Source organism: Mus pahari, chromosome 19 (genome assembly GCF_900095145.1).
Source record: "Mus pahari chromosome 19, PAHARI_EIJ_v1.1, whole genome shotgun sequence".
Classification (NCBI taxonomy): Eukaryota; Metazoa; Chordata; class Mammalia; order Rodentia; family Muridae; genus Mus; species Mus pahari.
This window is the reverse complement of record NC_034608.1, coordinates 36,725,631-36,741,562: the sequence shown is the minus strand read 5'-3', so window position 1 is coordinate 36,741,562 and position 15,932 is coordinate 36,725,631. Positions and strand designations below refer to the sequence as shown.

Genomic DNA, 15,932 nt, shown 5'->3' with positions numbered 1-15,932 from the left:
AGGCACACCATAGTTACCTGTGCCCAGCAGCACCTGGGAGAGGCACACCATAGTTACCTGTGCCCAGCAGCACCTGGGAGAGGCACACCATAGCCACACAGCATCCAAGCCCCCACCATCTTCTGTTGGGCAGCAATTGAGACCATTCTGGTTGAAGCCCAGTTCATCTGGGATTCTCAAGCAGCCATTATTATCCTCCACTGTATGATGGCTCTCATGAAGAAATACCACCAAATGAAGCCATATGTCACAGATTGGAGACACAGGGGAAACTACAAATTCCCTAGACCCTTACCCTAAGAAGTTAGTGACTGCTATAAAATGATTTCAACAGTGTGTGTGTGAAGCACTCCTACTAAACTCAAACATTTAAATAATTCAGGTTCACACACCTAGGTAAATTTTTGGGAAAATACTTTATTTTGGGGGAAATAGCTAACTTTCCTGTCTATTACTAGCAAACCTTTGATTTAATTCTTGTATGTGCTCTTCCTTAAGCTACCTAGATTTATGGGTCTAATATGTGGGCATTATGTCTATTTAGTATTTCTTAGTAACTAGGGTACTATTTTAACCAGGTATTCAAAATTTCCTGACAACTTCTGGGGTTTTGCTTTTCCCAAATCAAACTAAAAATATTTTGCCCCCAAAGCTGTGCCATTTCCTGGAAATGTCTATTTTGTATGTTCTACTTTGTAGGAACACAGGACCTGGAAATAGCTGTGTCCACACGATGTGATTGTATTGGTGACAGAACACAGCAAACTGTCAAAAAGAGATGGTTTGCCTCCCCGGGTATCTGTGTCATGGAGTGGATCAACGAGCAGATGTGCAGGGCTGACACTAGACCAGCAACTCACCCTCTTTGGAATTCTTGCTCTAATTTTATGCTTGACAGACCACAAATATATCTTAGGACTATTTTGCTGCATCTGATCTTTTAGCTGTAAGACTACTTACTATATATGCACATGCCATGGAGTGCACATGGAGGTCAGAGATCAGTTCTCTCTTTTCATTATGCAGATCCTGGGGAATGAATAACAGGCTGTCAGGTTTGCAGCGAGCATCTTCACCAACTAGCCCATCCGGCTGGCTCTCCTAATTTTATAAGCGGGTACTTCCTACTCCTTTTGGAAGATAAGGTTCATCATCATTTACATTATCACCCTTCCTTAACTTTGTGCTTTGTACCCCATGTTCAAGCTAACCTCTCCATTGCTATGGTTTTTATAATTAACTCTCATCAGATCTTTTGTGATTTGAAAATGGACATTTAAGTTATTCACACCCATCTTGTATTTTGCTTTGTTCTGACCCTCAGTCCCCTGGGGGGATTTAACTGAGGTTTCCAGAACCCTGAAAAGGAGATGAACCCCGGGGAGTGCTAACCAGCCAGAACAGTGTACCACTGTTGATACCAGTGTACCTAAATGAGCTATGGGGGTGGGAGTGACCCAGGTTTTTAGTTGGTTGATGTATCTGTGTTCTGTGCGGTATGTTAAACAGGAGACCCTACCCCTTTATGCTATTTGGATCTCATAATGACTTGAAGATATACTTCAAGATATACTTACTATATTTTCACAAACATAAAAGACATATTTGACAAAGACCTCTTACTCTTTCTTCCTGTTTGGTCTTTCCAGAATTCAGAAATTGTGATATAATTTTTTTGTAGAGGTTTAAAAATAGTTTGTTTTTGCCATTATTAGGAAGTAATCGAACACTGGTTTACAATGGCAGCCTTTTCTTCAATGTCACATTTGTGAATAATGTTCCTTTAATCATTAGCCAGCACACATTTAAGGAACCCAGGTTTGCTTTAGAGACTCAGCATTTGCAATATTCTCTAGGTAAACAAGAGTGGATCTGCTTAAGGGTCCTCAGCCTTCAAGTCAGTGAGGAATGTCACCCTGTAGCAGGGTCAGAAGCTGCGGGACATTTGGAGGTGAGGGAAATCTCCCAAACATAATAGGCTGTAGCTGACCTGGCAGCAAGCCCCTGCCTACCTCAGCTTCCAGACAGAAGAGGCTGTTAAATGTGCGGCTGGGCTCTTCAACAAAGGCCCCCAGTGGTTGGAGATAAGGCTCAGCCTAGGTTTGATTGCGAGCACCTACTTGATGCCTACTAACCATCCATAAATCCGGTTCTAGAGGATTCCATGCCTTCTGACCTTGGGCATACGCATAGTATACACATATACATGTAAGCAAAACACTCATACACATAAATAAATCTAAAGATAAAAGAGGAATAAAAAGATAAAGAAAGAAATTGTTATCAAGACCCATAAATCAAATGTAAGGTCCTATTGACAAAGTGTCATTCTAGTTTCTGTCATCTATGCAAATCAATCTAATGAAGCCAAGCTTAGTCTGTGGATATGAATAATCTAAGAGACAGCTTTTGATCAATGAGAGAGGGGCTATGGAAAACAATGTATATGATGCATGAAGTAGTGTCTGAAGCCCCTTTCCCAGTTCTGCCACTGTCTGGGTGATTTCTGATCTTTAATATGTGGAAACTGTTTGGTGGTGACTAAGACTCTTCACTTCCCAGTTCTGCACCTACCTGCTTAGCGAGCAGAATCCACTGCACCCCGAGTAGTCACCAAATTCTCACCTTCTTCAATACCCTTGGTACAAATCCTCTGATTTCACTCACTGACTCAGTGTCAGCAATGGTGAGGGTAGAATGAGCTATCTGCCTGGGAGCTAAGGTCAACCGGGAGGTGAACTCCATAGAGCTGGGCACCATAGCAGACCAAGCCAAACCAAGAGAGCTTGGCTCTCCTTGGACTGGCTATAGCGCTGCACAATGCTTGGGTCATGTTTCTGCTGTATCACTAGTTCCAGGCAACACCACCTTAGAACTGTACTGTGTGACTCAAAGTGTTTTCTTCCTCCTTGGATCTAGCTGACTGACCACCTGGGAACTCAATCCTGTCAAGACTGTCTTCTAAGATAACTGATCCACTAGTAAATAATTCTCCTTTTCACTATAGCAGGTATTCTTTAAGATCCCTTAAGGCCCTAAAATAGTGATGTTTGCTGTTAGGTCTCAAACTCGGCACAAATGGCTGAGGTTGCCTGTGTATAGCCTCAGCCTCCTTTGCTAGCTGTCTTCTTGGCCTCCTGGTCTCTGGGTTCCCAGGTACTCCTCTTGCACCCCCCCCCCCCACCTTCCTTTCTTGTTCCTCCACCTCTCTCCTCTTATTGGCTGGTTCAGTCTGGACCACTCCAGATATGTCTGGCTATACTCTCCCTCACATCTACAATAAACCTTCTCTCCTGCCATACCTAGGAGCAGTCATGGGCCTTCTTTCATTGACTAACCAACTCATCTGAAAAAGATACAGTTTTATAGGGATAAGCTGTGCTTATACTTCTTAGGAGTCTGATTCTCAGACTATATTCCGTTTTCCATCTCTCTCCCAACCTGCAGGGACAGGCTAAGAGGAGTACATCAGAGTGCCGAGCTCTCTACTTTCCCATCCTCTTTGTTGGGCTGGTCCAAGTTCTCCTAGGTTCCTGTAGATGTTCTGTCTCACCGAATGGGAGGTCTAGCCCTTCCTGGCCTCTGGACACTCATTATCAGTGTTTTGACTGTGTCACCTCACTCTCAATAAAGCCACCTGCCTAACGGCTGGGGCGTTCTCCCATGTGTCCTATCACAGCTATCTTAAATGCCTGGGAAGATGGTTTCCATAAAGGCTGGGAACACCCAGGACAAGACTAGCTCAACAGATCTTTCATTATGACTGTGATAATCATGCAATTGAATAAAAAGGCCTTCTGAAGTGCTCTAATTTCAAGCTCCAAGTTAACCATGGTCAGTTATGAATAAAAATTTAGTAGCCACAAGGAAACCTTTGAATAATTAATAAGTTCCCTTGGTTGCCCCTGGAAGCAGAGACTACAAGTAGGGGAGGGGGAGGGGAATGGGGGAGCTGGGGAGGGGGACAGAAGCCCTGTGAATATGTGTATGGTGAATGACCAAACCCCACACCAGGACCAGCCATCAGTGGGCAGATCAATTTTACTTAGGATCCAAAGCTTATAATGATTTGGGGGACTGAGGGTAGGAACATCCAGGATGGGCAAAGGTCACTGCTGGGAGCTGCCTTAGGGTGCCTGGAATGCCTCATTAGCATGGGGAAACATCTCAGGAACCTCAGGTGCTCACTGAACGGGTTGTATCAGGAGAAATGAAATTGATCCTGTAATCTAATTGAGGCTACCTGACATTCCTTAGGCAGAGGCGTATTTGTGGGCTTAGAATTCCCCAGACAAGATCAGAGGAGGAGCCCCGCTAATGAAGGGACTCACCCATATTGCACTAAGTCCAGAGGCTCCAAACATGGTGTCTTAATTAGAGTTTTCCCACACCCTATTGCTGAAGACACCATGCACTTCACGTACAGGGTTCAGAGGTTCCTGAACTAGGGCTGACCTAAATGCCTCTTCCCTGAGAACTCTCTTTCTTGGTACAGAAAGTGCTGTGCTAGCTTTCAAAGGAGAGAAGCAACTGCAGTTTCATCCATCTATGACACCTAGGAACCGCAACAATGACCAGCATGACCTGGCAACCCTACGGGTGCAGCAGTGGCACACACACCTTGGTGGTAACAGCAGCTCTCTAATTGGACTTAAGGCCCACTCAACAAGAGGGAAACCACACTAGGAAATGGACCCTGATCCAGCCGCCCAAGGTTAGTAAGGTCATGGACTTGGGGGAATGACCTACAACCACCACATTACGAAAGCAGCCCTAATTCCTAATTATATTCTAAATATTTGTCTTTTTACCCACAGATCAATATAGTCCTCTGCCCTTATCAAGGAAACTTCTCTCTGCAACCGATGGAGACTATTGGAGAAAGCTACAACTAATCAAAATGCAGAGTTGTGGAGTCCAGTCCCAATGGATACATCTACAAAATACTGTGGCATCTAAAACTTAGGATCATTGTGAAAGGGGGTAGAGAGGTTTGTAGGAGCCAAAGGAACTGGGAGTTCTCTGGGAGATCATGTCTCCTAGTGATGTCAGAGGCTCAGAGTCAACATGGCTACCCAAGCCGGAGCTGAAAAGGAGGACTCAGCCCTACACAAGGAACTACAGGCAACTAAGGAATACTGAGAGTGGGAGAAATGGTCTCCAGGGAAGAGCCATCAAACACCAAATGATCAGCCGAGAAAACATAACTACAAGGAACATTCTACAGAACGACGCAATTATATTTAGGATAAATAGATATGGGAGGATATGAAAGGGTTGAGGAAGGAAAAGGGTGAAATGTTATAATTTATATTATTACCCTAAAAATAAGATACATTTTAAAAGTATAAAAATGACAATAAAGATTATTTATGAATAGAAGCATGTAATCACTGAGAAAAAAAATATTACAGACAGGCAGCCTTTAGGAACTGAATATTTAGTGAACCAGGGCAATACGCAAGCACACAATGGAAATGGAGAGGCACTCAAGAGGTCACGACTGCCATCAAGGGCCACAGGACTTTAGTAAACAATCAGAATCCACTTAGACTACAGCTACCATCAGATATAAATACAATCCCAGGACAAAGGAAAGACATAGGTCTGGCTGAAGCAGGGAGATTGTCAGGGACATATGGGACACGTGACAAGTGAAGGCTCCAGGAGGAAAGCTTTGAGCAGACAGACTGACAGACTGGGATCCTCACTGCCCTGCAAAGGGAGTTCCACACGTATGACAACCTGTAGGTGAGAGTGAGATCTTTGGAAGTACTTCACTTTGGACCACTTTGGGGAATGAAATGACAAGCGCGTCTCTGAGGCACTCATGAGTTCATGTGGACTTTGTGGTACTAGAGGGTACTATTCAGGCTTCGGGCAAGAAAGGAACCACTGGTCTTTGCTGGCTGAGGACTGTGACTCCTGAAATACTGACCTGCCAGGCAAGGTGTTCCTGCTGGTGCAAAAGTGGCCTGAACGTCCCAAGGGAACCAACCACTTTTCAGCACTGGCTGCTCTTGCAGGGGAACTAAGTTTAGTTTCTAGCTCACAGAGTAACTCCTGTTCCAGGGGATCCAACACCCTTCTGGTCTCCATGGGTAGACATGCACACGTGCACACACACATGAAAAAACAGTACACTAAACTGCTTCCTGTTGCCAGATTCAAAGAAAGCTGAAACCTTCATGTTATTTGCAATATATTCACATAAAATTTAGTTGTCCAATTCCTGTTTTGGTCACAACTTCTTATACTGCAAGGTATGTATTGCAGAATGATGCTATAGAAAGAAAAGACAAACTTGTTTATAACATTGTTATTCACTGGCAAAGGAACAGGTGAGATTGTGTCCTGAAGAGAAAAGCACCAGTCCCAGTCCCAGGCTCTGGCCCATATACTCACACGGTGTCAACAGGAACCCCAGAATGAACCCCACTAGGGAAGAATAGCTAACGTGCACACAGTGAGCACTGCTTTTGACCTTAGCAAAAGTCCCCTTTGAAGTTTCTAAAGTAGTAGTTTCAGAGAGTCCAGAGGGAGGAAGGAGAGAAGGGGAGGTTTGGAAGGAAGGAGCATGACATTGGAAAACTGTAATTGATTTTGTTTTAGTAAGATCAAAGGTAGGTCAAACCAGACAGATGTACTCATTTCATTAGTGAGAAAGAGTAACATTTCAGAAATAAAACACTGTAAAATTGTCTGGGTTTACATATCAACTTTCAGATAAACAGTAAAGCTACTTTTTCTTCCAAATGAGTGAACTGCCCAGGTGGTGGGGAATACCTTTAATCTCAGCACTTGGGAGGGAGAAGCAGGGAGATTTCTGTGAGTTCGAGGCCAGCCTGCTCTATAGATCAAGTTCCAGGACAGCCAGGGCTGCACATAGGAACCCTGCCTTGAAAAACAAAACAGGAGAAAGAAAAGGAGGAAGAAGAAGAGGAAATGGAGGAGTAGGAGAAGAAAAAGAGAGAAGGAGGAGAAGAAGAATGAAGGAAAGAAAGAAAATTATGGGTATAATTCAAGTATTTTCAAATATGACCGATATTATTTACTCCTGGTATAAGTCCACATACATGGGGCTGGAGAGATGGCTCAGGGGTTTAAGAGCACTGACTGCTCTTCCAGAGGTCCTGAGTTCAATTCCCAGCAACCACATGGTGGCTCACAACCATCTGTAATGGGGTCTTGGGCGAGAGGCTCTGCCAGTGCCTGACTAATACAGAAGTAGATGCTCATAGTCATTCATTAGACGGAGTACAGGGTCCCCAGTGAAGGAGCTAGAGAAAGGACCCAAGGAGCTGAAGGGGTTGCAGCCCCATAGAAGGAACAACAATATGAACTAACCAGTACCCCAGAGCTCCCTGGGACTAAATCGCCAATCAAAGAAAACACTCGGTGGGACTCTTGCCTCTAGCTGCATATGTAGCAGAGGATATCTTAGTCTGTCATCAATGGGAGGAGAGGCCCTTGGTCCTGTGATATGCCCCAGTATAGGGGAATGCCAGGGCCAGGAAGCAGGAGTGGGTGGGTTGGGGAGCAGGGCCAGGGGAGAGGATAGGGGATTTTCAGAGGGGAAACCAGGAAAGGGGAGAATATTTGAAATGTAAATTAAAAAAAATCTAATAAAAATAAAATAAATAAATCCACATACATGAGCACTGTCAGATTCATAGAACACTGACTAGGGAAAATGAGAAGGGCAAATCAACCACAGCAAAAGACAAAGGCTGCAAAATCCAACAAGAACAATAACAACCCAACACAAAAATAAACCCCCTCGAAATCGCTCTGGGATGTTCCACACAAAGACCCCGGCAGCTCTGTCAGCGCCTCCCTTCTGGAGTCTAGTGGAAGTGCTGACACCAGAGCTGCATTCCAAGTGTGTGGCATCTCTGGCAGCGGAGCCTTGGATGTAGCACGTGTTCTTCCCTGCTTTATGCCCTTAGGCTAGTGCAGCCATCCTTTGTGGCCAGAGAAACTTCTTTTTGGGATGTGAGGCAGTTAACATAGACAGGCCAAAATGCTGAGAACCAATGGCTGTCGAGTGCTCATCCCTATAACATGTGGCATTTATAACAACATCTCCAAGATCCAAGGACATTATGGAAAGAGGGTTGGAAAAACAGTAAGAGCTGGAGGACGTAAGGAGTCCTGTGACATGCTGTCCTCTGGGCATGCCATGGCCAGTGATGTCATGACAACACAACAGTTGTGGCTAGCTGCTCAAGACCTGCATAAAAACACAAGACATGAAGCGGTGGGGGGATAGGACTAGATGGGAGGAAGAGTCTGTAGGAGTAAGAAAGGTATGTAAGAGAATAGCAGAGACATATGTTCATAGCACACTACATACACTAAAGCTACCAAAAATTAAACTAAAAGTCATCAAAGGAATAATTTTATAGTATATCCAAGCAAGCTATCCAAACTGTTTTCAAAATGGCATGTGAGGGGCTAGAGAAGTGGCTAAATGGTTTCAAGTACTTGCTGCACTTACAGGGGACCCAAAATTTGGTTCTCAGCAACCACATGGTGACTGCCAAACACCCATGACTTCGTTAAAGGGGATGCAATAACCTCTCCTGGCTTCCAAGGGGACTACAGGTACTATACTCAGTGCACATACACACACACACACAGATAAAATATGTATACATAATATTAAAGTTAAATCTTATTTATAAAATAAATACAGTGGACTGGAGGAATACCTTAGGGGTGAAGAGCACTCAATGTTCTTCCAGAGGACCCAAGTTTGGGGAGTTCACAACTGCCTATGAAGCCCAGCTCCAGCAGGCCAAATCCCCTTTGACCTCATTGGGAACTAACCCAAGTGTGCACACGCAGCACACACTTACTTAATTAAAAAAAAAAAAAAGTTTACTGGAGGAAGTGCAACCACTCGAGAAAAATACAAAAGAGAGAGAGAGAGAGAGAGAGAGAGAGAGAAGTCTATTAACACTGAAACAGATTTAATTTTTCAATATAAAAACAGAATCAAGAAGCAAATAGATTTTAAAATGAAAAACAGGATAATTCCACAGAAAAATTAAACACTATAATTTATAATAACATGCTTGTTGAAAATTTGAGGCTAAAGATAAGTCCCTCATCCCAAATTGCTCTAATCTGACAGTCGACATGAGATTTTGTTGGACCAACACTGACAGACCAGACCCCTGATCATATCCAAAAGCCACGAAGGCATGCCAAAGTCTACTCGCAATGCCTCTTACTTATTTTCACTGAGATAATACTTCATTGGTTTGTAATTGGCAGCTTTTATATGTCATTCTCTATTTAACTTTTTTCTTGAAAACAAAAACAAAAACCCTAAGCTACCTTGTATTAATAATTAACAAGGACTAGTCCCAGGTATCTACAGAACAATACTATTTAAAAGGGTCAAAAGGTTAAGAGAACTAAGGAAAGACAAAGGAATAAAAACCCAGGGGTGGAGAGGACGCCTGTATCCTGACAGGGAGGAAGTGTGGACCGGCTTAGGTAAGCTACAGTCAGTCTCCAGTGAGGTCTGTGCTTGGGGCACTGGGCAGGGGTGTGCTTCTGTACGTGCTGTGCGTGGTTCCTAACTGAAGCATCCCGCTCTTAGGTTCACAGCCCTCCAGTGATACTGGAAACAGCATGAAGTCTCCTGGCCGTACCTCCTCTGCCTTGACCACAGTTCCTCACTGGAGCAGCCCTGCCTTTAGGCACACGGCCATCTGATTTCTGTGGAAACCGCGTGAGGCTTGCAGGCCTTGCCGCCTACCCTTGCCAATGCTTTCCTTTCCTTAATTCTCTCTTGGCTTCGGCCTCCAGCTGTGGATGTTCCAGGGGACAGGGCCAACCCCTTCTTCCCAGGGGTATCTTCCTTGAGAGAACACTAGTCCCAGAAACTTCCCAGTAAGACTCCCCTCACATTATATGGGACACAAGTGAGTCACCAACTAAGAACTAGTAAGAACAACACGAATGCGGTTAGCTTTGCTGACTCACTGGGGACACAGTGAACGCAGTATGGGGTGCTTTGGTGGGCTCGTCACCAGCATGGTGCTGACTTTCTAGAGGGCAAGTGTGGCCTGAGGGGGTACAGGGCTGAGCGGAAACACACGTAAAAAGTTTCTTTACAGCTGGGCAGTGGTGGCGCACGCCTTTAATCCCAGCACTTGGGATGCAGAGGCAGGCGGATTTCTGAGTTCAAGGCCAGTCTGGTCTACAGAGTGAGTTCCAGGACAGCCAGGGCTACACAGAGAAACCCTGTCTCGGAAAAACAAAAAACAAAAAACAAAAACAAAAAAAGAAAAAGTTTCTTTACTCCCAGGGGTAACTACAGATTGGCAGATTTGATAAATCTAAGAGGATTACTAGGGTTAACTATCATTTGGCTAGCATCCCCCATAGAGTATATTTAATAAACTAGGCCTTAGATACCAGCAGCTACATGTATGGGGTGGTAATGCTTCACTGGCATCTTGACTAAACTTAGAGAATCACCATGGAAACACAATGCTAGGTTTAACTCAGGATGAGTGAGTGGCACCATCCCATGGGGCAGGGACCCTGGCTGAGTACAAGGTTCACCTACATCCTGACTGCAGATGCAAGGAGACCACTCGTCTCAGTCTTCTGTCATGGCATCCCACCGAGATGCAGTGCAAACCACCATACAGCCTTCCTTCTTTAAGTTGCTTTTTAAGGCATTCTGTCATGCGACCAGGAGTAATAAGGCATTTAGAGGGGATCTGCTGACTGAGCCTTGCTCAGAGTCCTGAAGGCTTACCAGCCATCTTACCAGACTCCAGGAGCAGCTTCTCCCTCTGCTGCACAGCCCAGGATTCTCAGGACAGAGTACACCCTCACTCTGGCCTCCAAGTGTGGAGCCCACGAGTCACTGAGATCTAGGAGAATCTGCCCAACAGGCACTTTCTTGCTGCAGTTCTGAGGCAGGGAGTCACATAGCTCAGGCTAACCCCATTCACACTGCTCTTCTTGTTAGTAATTAGTCTGGTGGAGGCTCACTTCTGTGTAACTCCATCCACAGCTGGGGATGAGCCTCAATTGATCTTCCTGCCTCCCTCCTCTTGAATGCTGGGATTCCAGACATGCACGCCACCACAGCTGTATTTGGTGACTTCTGAGTTACACATGTCACAATGTACCCAAAACCCTTTGAAGATTTTATTAAATGTTTTCTGTAGAAATATTTTCTGTCATACATAACAAGAAAAAAAAAAAAAAAAAAAAAAAAAAAAAAGATGCCTAACAGGGTTTGTTTAATTTGAAGTTGTCCCCCAACACACCGCTGGTTTCTAAATGGCTTCACAAAGCCGCATGTGCTGTTGAGCAGCTCACCTCGGCCAGTCCTGGCTTTGGATTGCCAGGAAGGCNTGAATGCTGGGATTCCAGACATGCACGCCACCACAGCTGTATTTGGTGACTTCTGAGTTACACATGTCACAATGTACCCAAAACCCTTTGAAGATATTAATAAATGTTTACTGTAGAAATATTTTCTGACAAACCAAAAAAAAAAAAAAAAAAAAAAAAAAAAAAAAACGAGCATGCTTGTGGGAGTGGATGGCCACTGTGGGTGGGCATCAACACACCGCTGGTTTCTAAATGGCTTCACAAAGCCGCATGTGCTGTTGAGCAGCTCACCTCGGCCAGTCCTGGCTTTGGATTGCCAGGAAGGCTTTATCAAAGTAACTGAAGATCACCAGACACCTGGGTTATAAATCAAAGCTCAGTGTCTGCTACCCCATCTGTCCGGCGACGGGTGACAAGCTCTCAAAGGATCCACCCTCAGACTGGCCCTATCTCAGTGCACCCAGCAGGAATAAACAACAGGAAATTGTTTACGGGGACATTTTATAACGTTTGTCATCTTAGAGGAAGTGTGACAATTCCCCAACTCGATGAATAACAAATACTCATGTTGAATTTTCAAGAAGAAAAACAAATATCAACTGTCATTTGGGTGAATCACTGCTGTTTAAACTCAAAAGTGAAGTTCTAGATCAAAGCTTCTATCAGCCTATCTAAAGGCACAGCCAAATTCCTGGAATTACTGCAAGCTGGAAAACCATATTCATAAAATGTTACTGTCTCAATCATGGATATTAAGACACTTATCTGGAGGAAAGAGCAGGACTTAAAATGGGAGTCAACTCCAGTGATGTACTACAGCATGCTACCTTGAGGAGAAGCTCCACTTCTCACCGATGCAAACCCACCTGCCTAGGTGGTGAACAGCTATGAAAACCCACTATGTGGCAATGATTCTAGTGGAGAGTGGGGGTGGGGTGGGGACAGAGAGCACAGGAAAAGACTGAGAGAGGGGGAAATGAGCACTTTCGTGGTTATGAGCACTGGCCGCTCCTCCAGAGGTCCCACATTCAATTCCCAGCATCCATATGGCAGCTTTGAACAATTTACAACTCCTGTCGGAAGAGATCTGATGCCTGTCTGGTCTTTGTGTGTACTGCATAGTATGGTACACAGACATCCATGCAGGTAAAACATCCACACACAGAGTAAAACAAAGGAGCTTAGGGGGTGGCTTGGTGGGAATGGCGCTGTGTAAGTGTGAGGACTGAAGTTCAGAGCTGCAAACGTACCTGTAAGCCCAGTGCTCGAAGGGTGGACACAGAGGATCCCTACAGGAAGCCTGGCCATATTGGTGAGCTCTGGACTCAACTGAGATGCCTGAGTCAGTGAATAACGGAAAGGCAGTCAAGGGAGGAGACTGCCAGGGCCAGCCTCAGGCCTCCACATGTGCACATGCTCATATTTGCATGCAAACTCACACATGCATGCACACTTACACATGTATACACATACACAAGTGAACATGCGCACACTCAAATTGATGATGATACATAACACCTCCTAAAAGTGCAAACAAATGTAAGCATTCTATCTCGTGTCTGCCTTCCCTTAAGAGAACAGACCTCGTCAGAATAGGTGCAGTGTATTTGCTCCGCTCTCTCCCCGAGGCTTTGTGTCTATGAAAGCCATCTGTAAACCCTCTGTGCTCTGACCCACAGCTTGTCTTCCTGTGGAACAACCTGGATTGGCACGCAGAGCCCCAAAATGAGTTTTTTTAAAAACTTGGCCACTGACCAAGAACTATGCAGTTGATGATTCCGGTTAGGTTTTTGTTGAGGATAATAATCTTTCAAATAACAAGCCCAGAAGTAACAGAGCAAATGTAGAAATTCCCTGGAGGACCAGAGTTCATGTACTTTCCCGGAGATCAAGCATGAAGCCCATACTGAGTTTCCTCGAGTTCTATACTTAGTCAATTTGCCTGAGTATTTTATATTCCTCTCTCCCTGGAAAGACGTATAATATTATCACTGCCTATACCCTATATACTATAAACTAGGAGAGGAGAGGTGATGAACTGTTTAACCAAGTCCTCAAGGTAAAAAGATGGCAAATAAAACTTACAAATGTCTAGCACTGTCAATCTAAAAAGGGCTGATTTCAGACTCATTTGTAAAGTGACTTTTCCCATTGAAAGTGGGCATCACACCAAGAACATTCTATTAGAAGCTAAAATCTTGGGATTATAGGCGCCATTGAATTTTATTTGTTCATTCTTAAAGAGAAACTGAGGTAACAACATCACTATCTTAGCCAGGGTGTCTACTGCTATGATAAACACCACAACCAGAGCACCTTGAGAAGAAAGGGTTTATTCCACTTTACCGCTTGTAAGTCCATCACTGAGGGAAGTCGAGGCAGGAACCTGGAGGCAGGAACTGATGTGGAGGCCATGGAAGGAAGCTGCTTACTGGCTTGCTCCTCATGGTTTGCTCAACCTGCTTTCTAACACAACTCAGGACCACCTGCCCACAGACAGCAATGCCCCTGTGCATGCCCCCTCTCAGTTCAATCACTGATTAAGAAAATGCATTAATGACTTGAGGACAGGCCATCTGATGGAAGCATTTTCTCTCTTGAGATTCCTCTTCCCAGATAACTCTAGCTAGTATCAAGTTGACAACAGCAGCAGCAGCAGCAGCAACAACAACAACATATCAACTTATCAACAACAACAACAACAACAACAACAACATATCAACTTATCAAGGACTGGGGGAGATGCTGGGGGTGAAGTGCTTTTAGATCAGACATGGTGTCCAGGGTTTAAATCTCCAGCGTTCCTGGAAAAAGTCAGTTTGTGGGGAGGGAAGAGGAGAGATGGAGACCAGGGTATCCCTGAAGCTTGATGGCTAAGAGTCTAGCTAATCACCGATTTCAGGTTCAGTTCCCGCCTCAGGAAATAAAGTGTACAGCAATATTGACTTATACATGCATCCAAGTACACACACAAACAAACATTTACACCCCACACAACCACCAACCAACCAGTTAAAGGATATGGATATGGATATGTATGTATGTACGTATGTATGTATGAGTGTGTGTGCATATTCTTAAATACCACCATTTTAAGTCTTTTCTCTTAAAAAGACCATAAAAATTAACCCATCCATTTTAGTTAGGGTTTCTATTGCTGTGAAGAGACACCATGACCACAGCAACTCTTAAAGGACAACATTTAGTTGGGGCTGGCTTACAGGTTCAGAGCTTCACTCCATTATTATGGCAGGAAGCATGGTGGCATGCAAGCAGACATGGTGCTGGAGAAGGAGCTGAGAGTTCCACCTCTAGTTGTGAAGGCAGCCAGAAAAAGACTGGCATCTTCCATCAACTAGGAGGAAGCTCAAAGCTCACCACAGTGACACACTTCCTCCAACAAGGCCACACCTACTCCAGCAGGTCTACACTTCCTAATAGAGCCACTCCCTGGGCCAAGCATAAGCAAACCGCCACAGCAAGGTTTTCATTTCCTTCCCCCAGCACTGGAGATCAAACCCAGGGCCTTGCACATGCCCAGTAGGCTCACTACTGAGCTACATCTCTGTTTCAATCACAAGATGTTAAAAAGAAAACAAGAACAAGCTCTGTGCCTAATAAAATAGAACCCTTTAATTTTCACTGTGCATAAAACCAGGGCCCTATTAAAGTCTCAAGTTTCAGTTGAACACAGATTATCTTAAAATCTATTAAGGATCAAAACCAGACAGGTAAAGCCCTCAGTTTCCGTAGGAAGAAAAGGGGGAAGGACAGATACTGGCCTAATGTGGAAGTGAAGTTCATTGGAAGAAGCCGTACTTAATTTACTAATGCAATTCTATAATCCTACGGTCAGCTTTCAAATCAGCAAACGGAACCCAGTGGTTTTTGTTGACTCATAACAATACCAGATGCCAAACGAACTCCCGTCCCCACCTTACATAAAAGATCGGCACATTGGGAAGCTGTACTTTAAAATCTAAATTTCGTATCAAGAAATTCCTACTGTTCTTCTTTAAACTCACCAAGTATCAAAAGTGCGACCACTAACCTCTCCACACCTCTACCTTCCTCAGCGAGTCCAGCTTCTCGGCTTTCTGACTAGGCAGAGTGGCCTCTGTCTACCCTGCTGACTTCAGGTTCACCAGACCCTACGTAAGCTTTGTGACCATCATCGTAGGGTTTTAAGGCAGGCCTTGATGTATTCACAGATGATGGATACCTGGGGCTTCGCTCCCATCAAATGAAATTATTTCAGATTACCACAGAACAAATGCTGGCCCCTCTGTGCCCAAGGGCTGCAGGAGGCTTGTTCCCAGCCAGGTATGTGCTCGAGAGTGACTGGAGGAAGCTGGGTTTGTCTAGGATCCTTAGTGCTGACATCCTCAATGACCTCAGACCTCAGTGTTACGATAGTCCAACTGCCCCACATCCATCTGTAAATAAATTCTTAAAAAAACACAAAGTGCCGGGCGTGGTGGCGCATGCCTTTAATCCCAGCACTCAGGAGGCAGAGGCAGGCGGATTTCTGAGTTCGAGGCCAGCCTGGTCTACAGAGTGAG

The 15,932-nt window shown here is 44.6% G+C and overlaps 1 protein-coding gene across 3 annotated transcripts in view; it reads right to left on the bottom strand.

Moving 5' to 3' along the window:
* Positions 1 to 15,932, bottom strand: part of Mcph1 (microcephalin 1) — a 203,649-nt gene that overhangs the window by 140,224 nt on the left and 47,493 nt on the right. For 2 of the 3 annotated variants that reach the window (XM_029532152.1, XM_029532153.1), the window contains exon 10: positions 961 to 1,029. The exons of the other annotated variant lie outside the window; for it this stretch is intronic. In XM_029532152.1, coding sequence (XP_029388012.1) covers positions 961 to 1,029 — 69 coding nt within the window. The remainder of the gene's footprint in view (positions 1 to 960; positions 1,030 to 15,932) is intronic. 3 annotated transcript variants of the gene reach the window in all.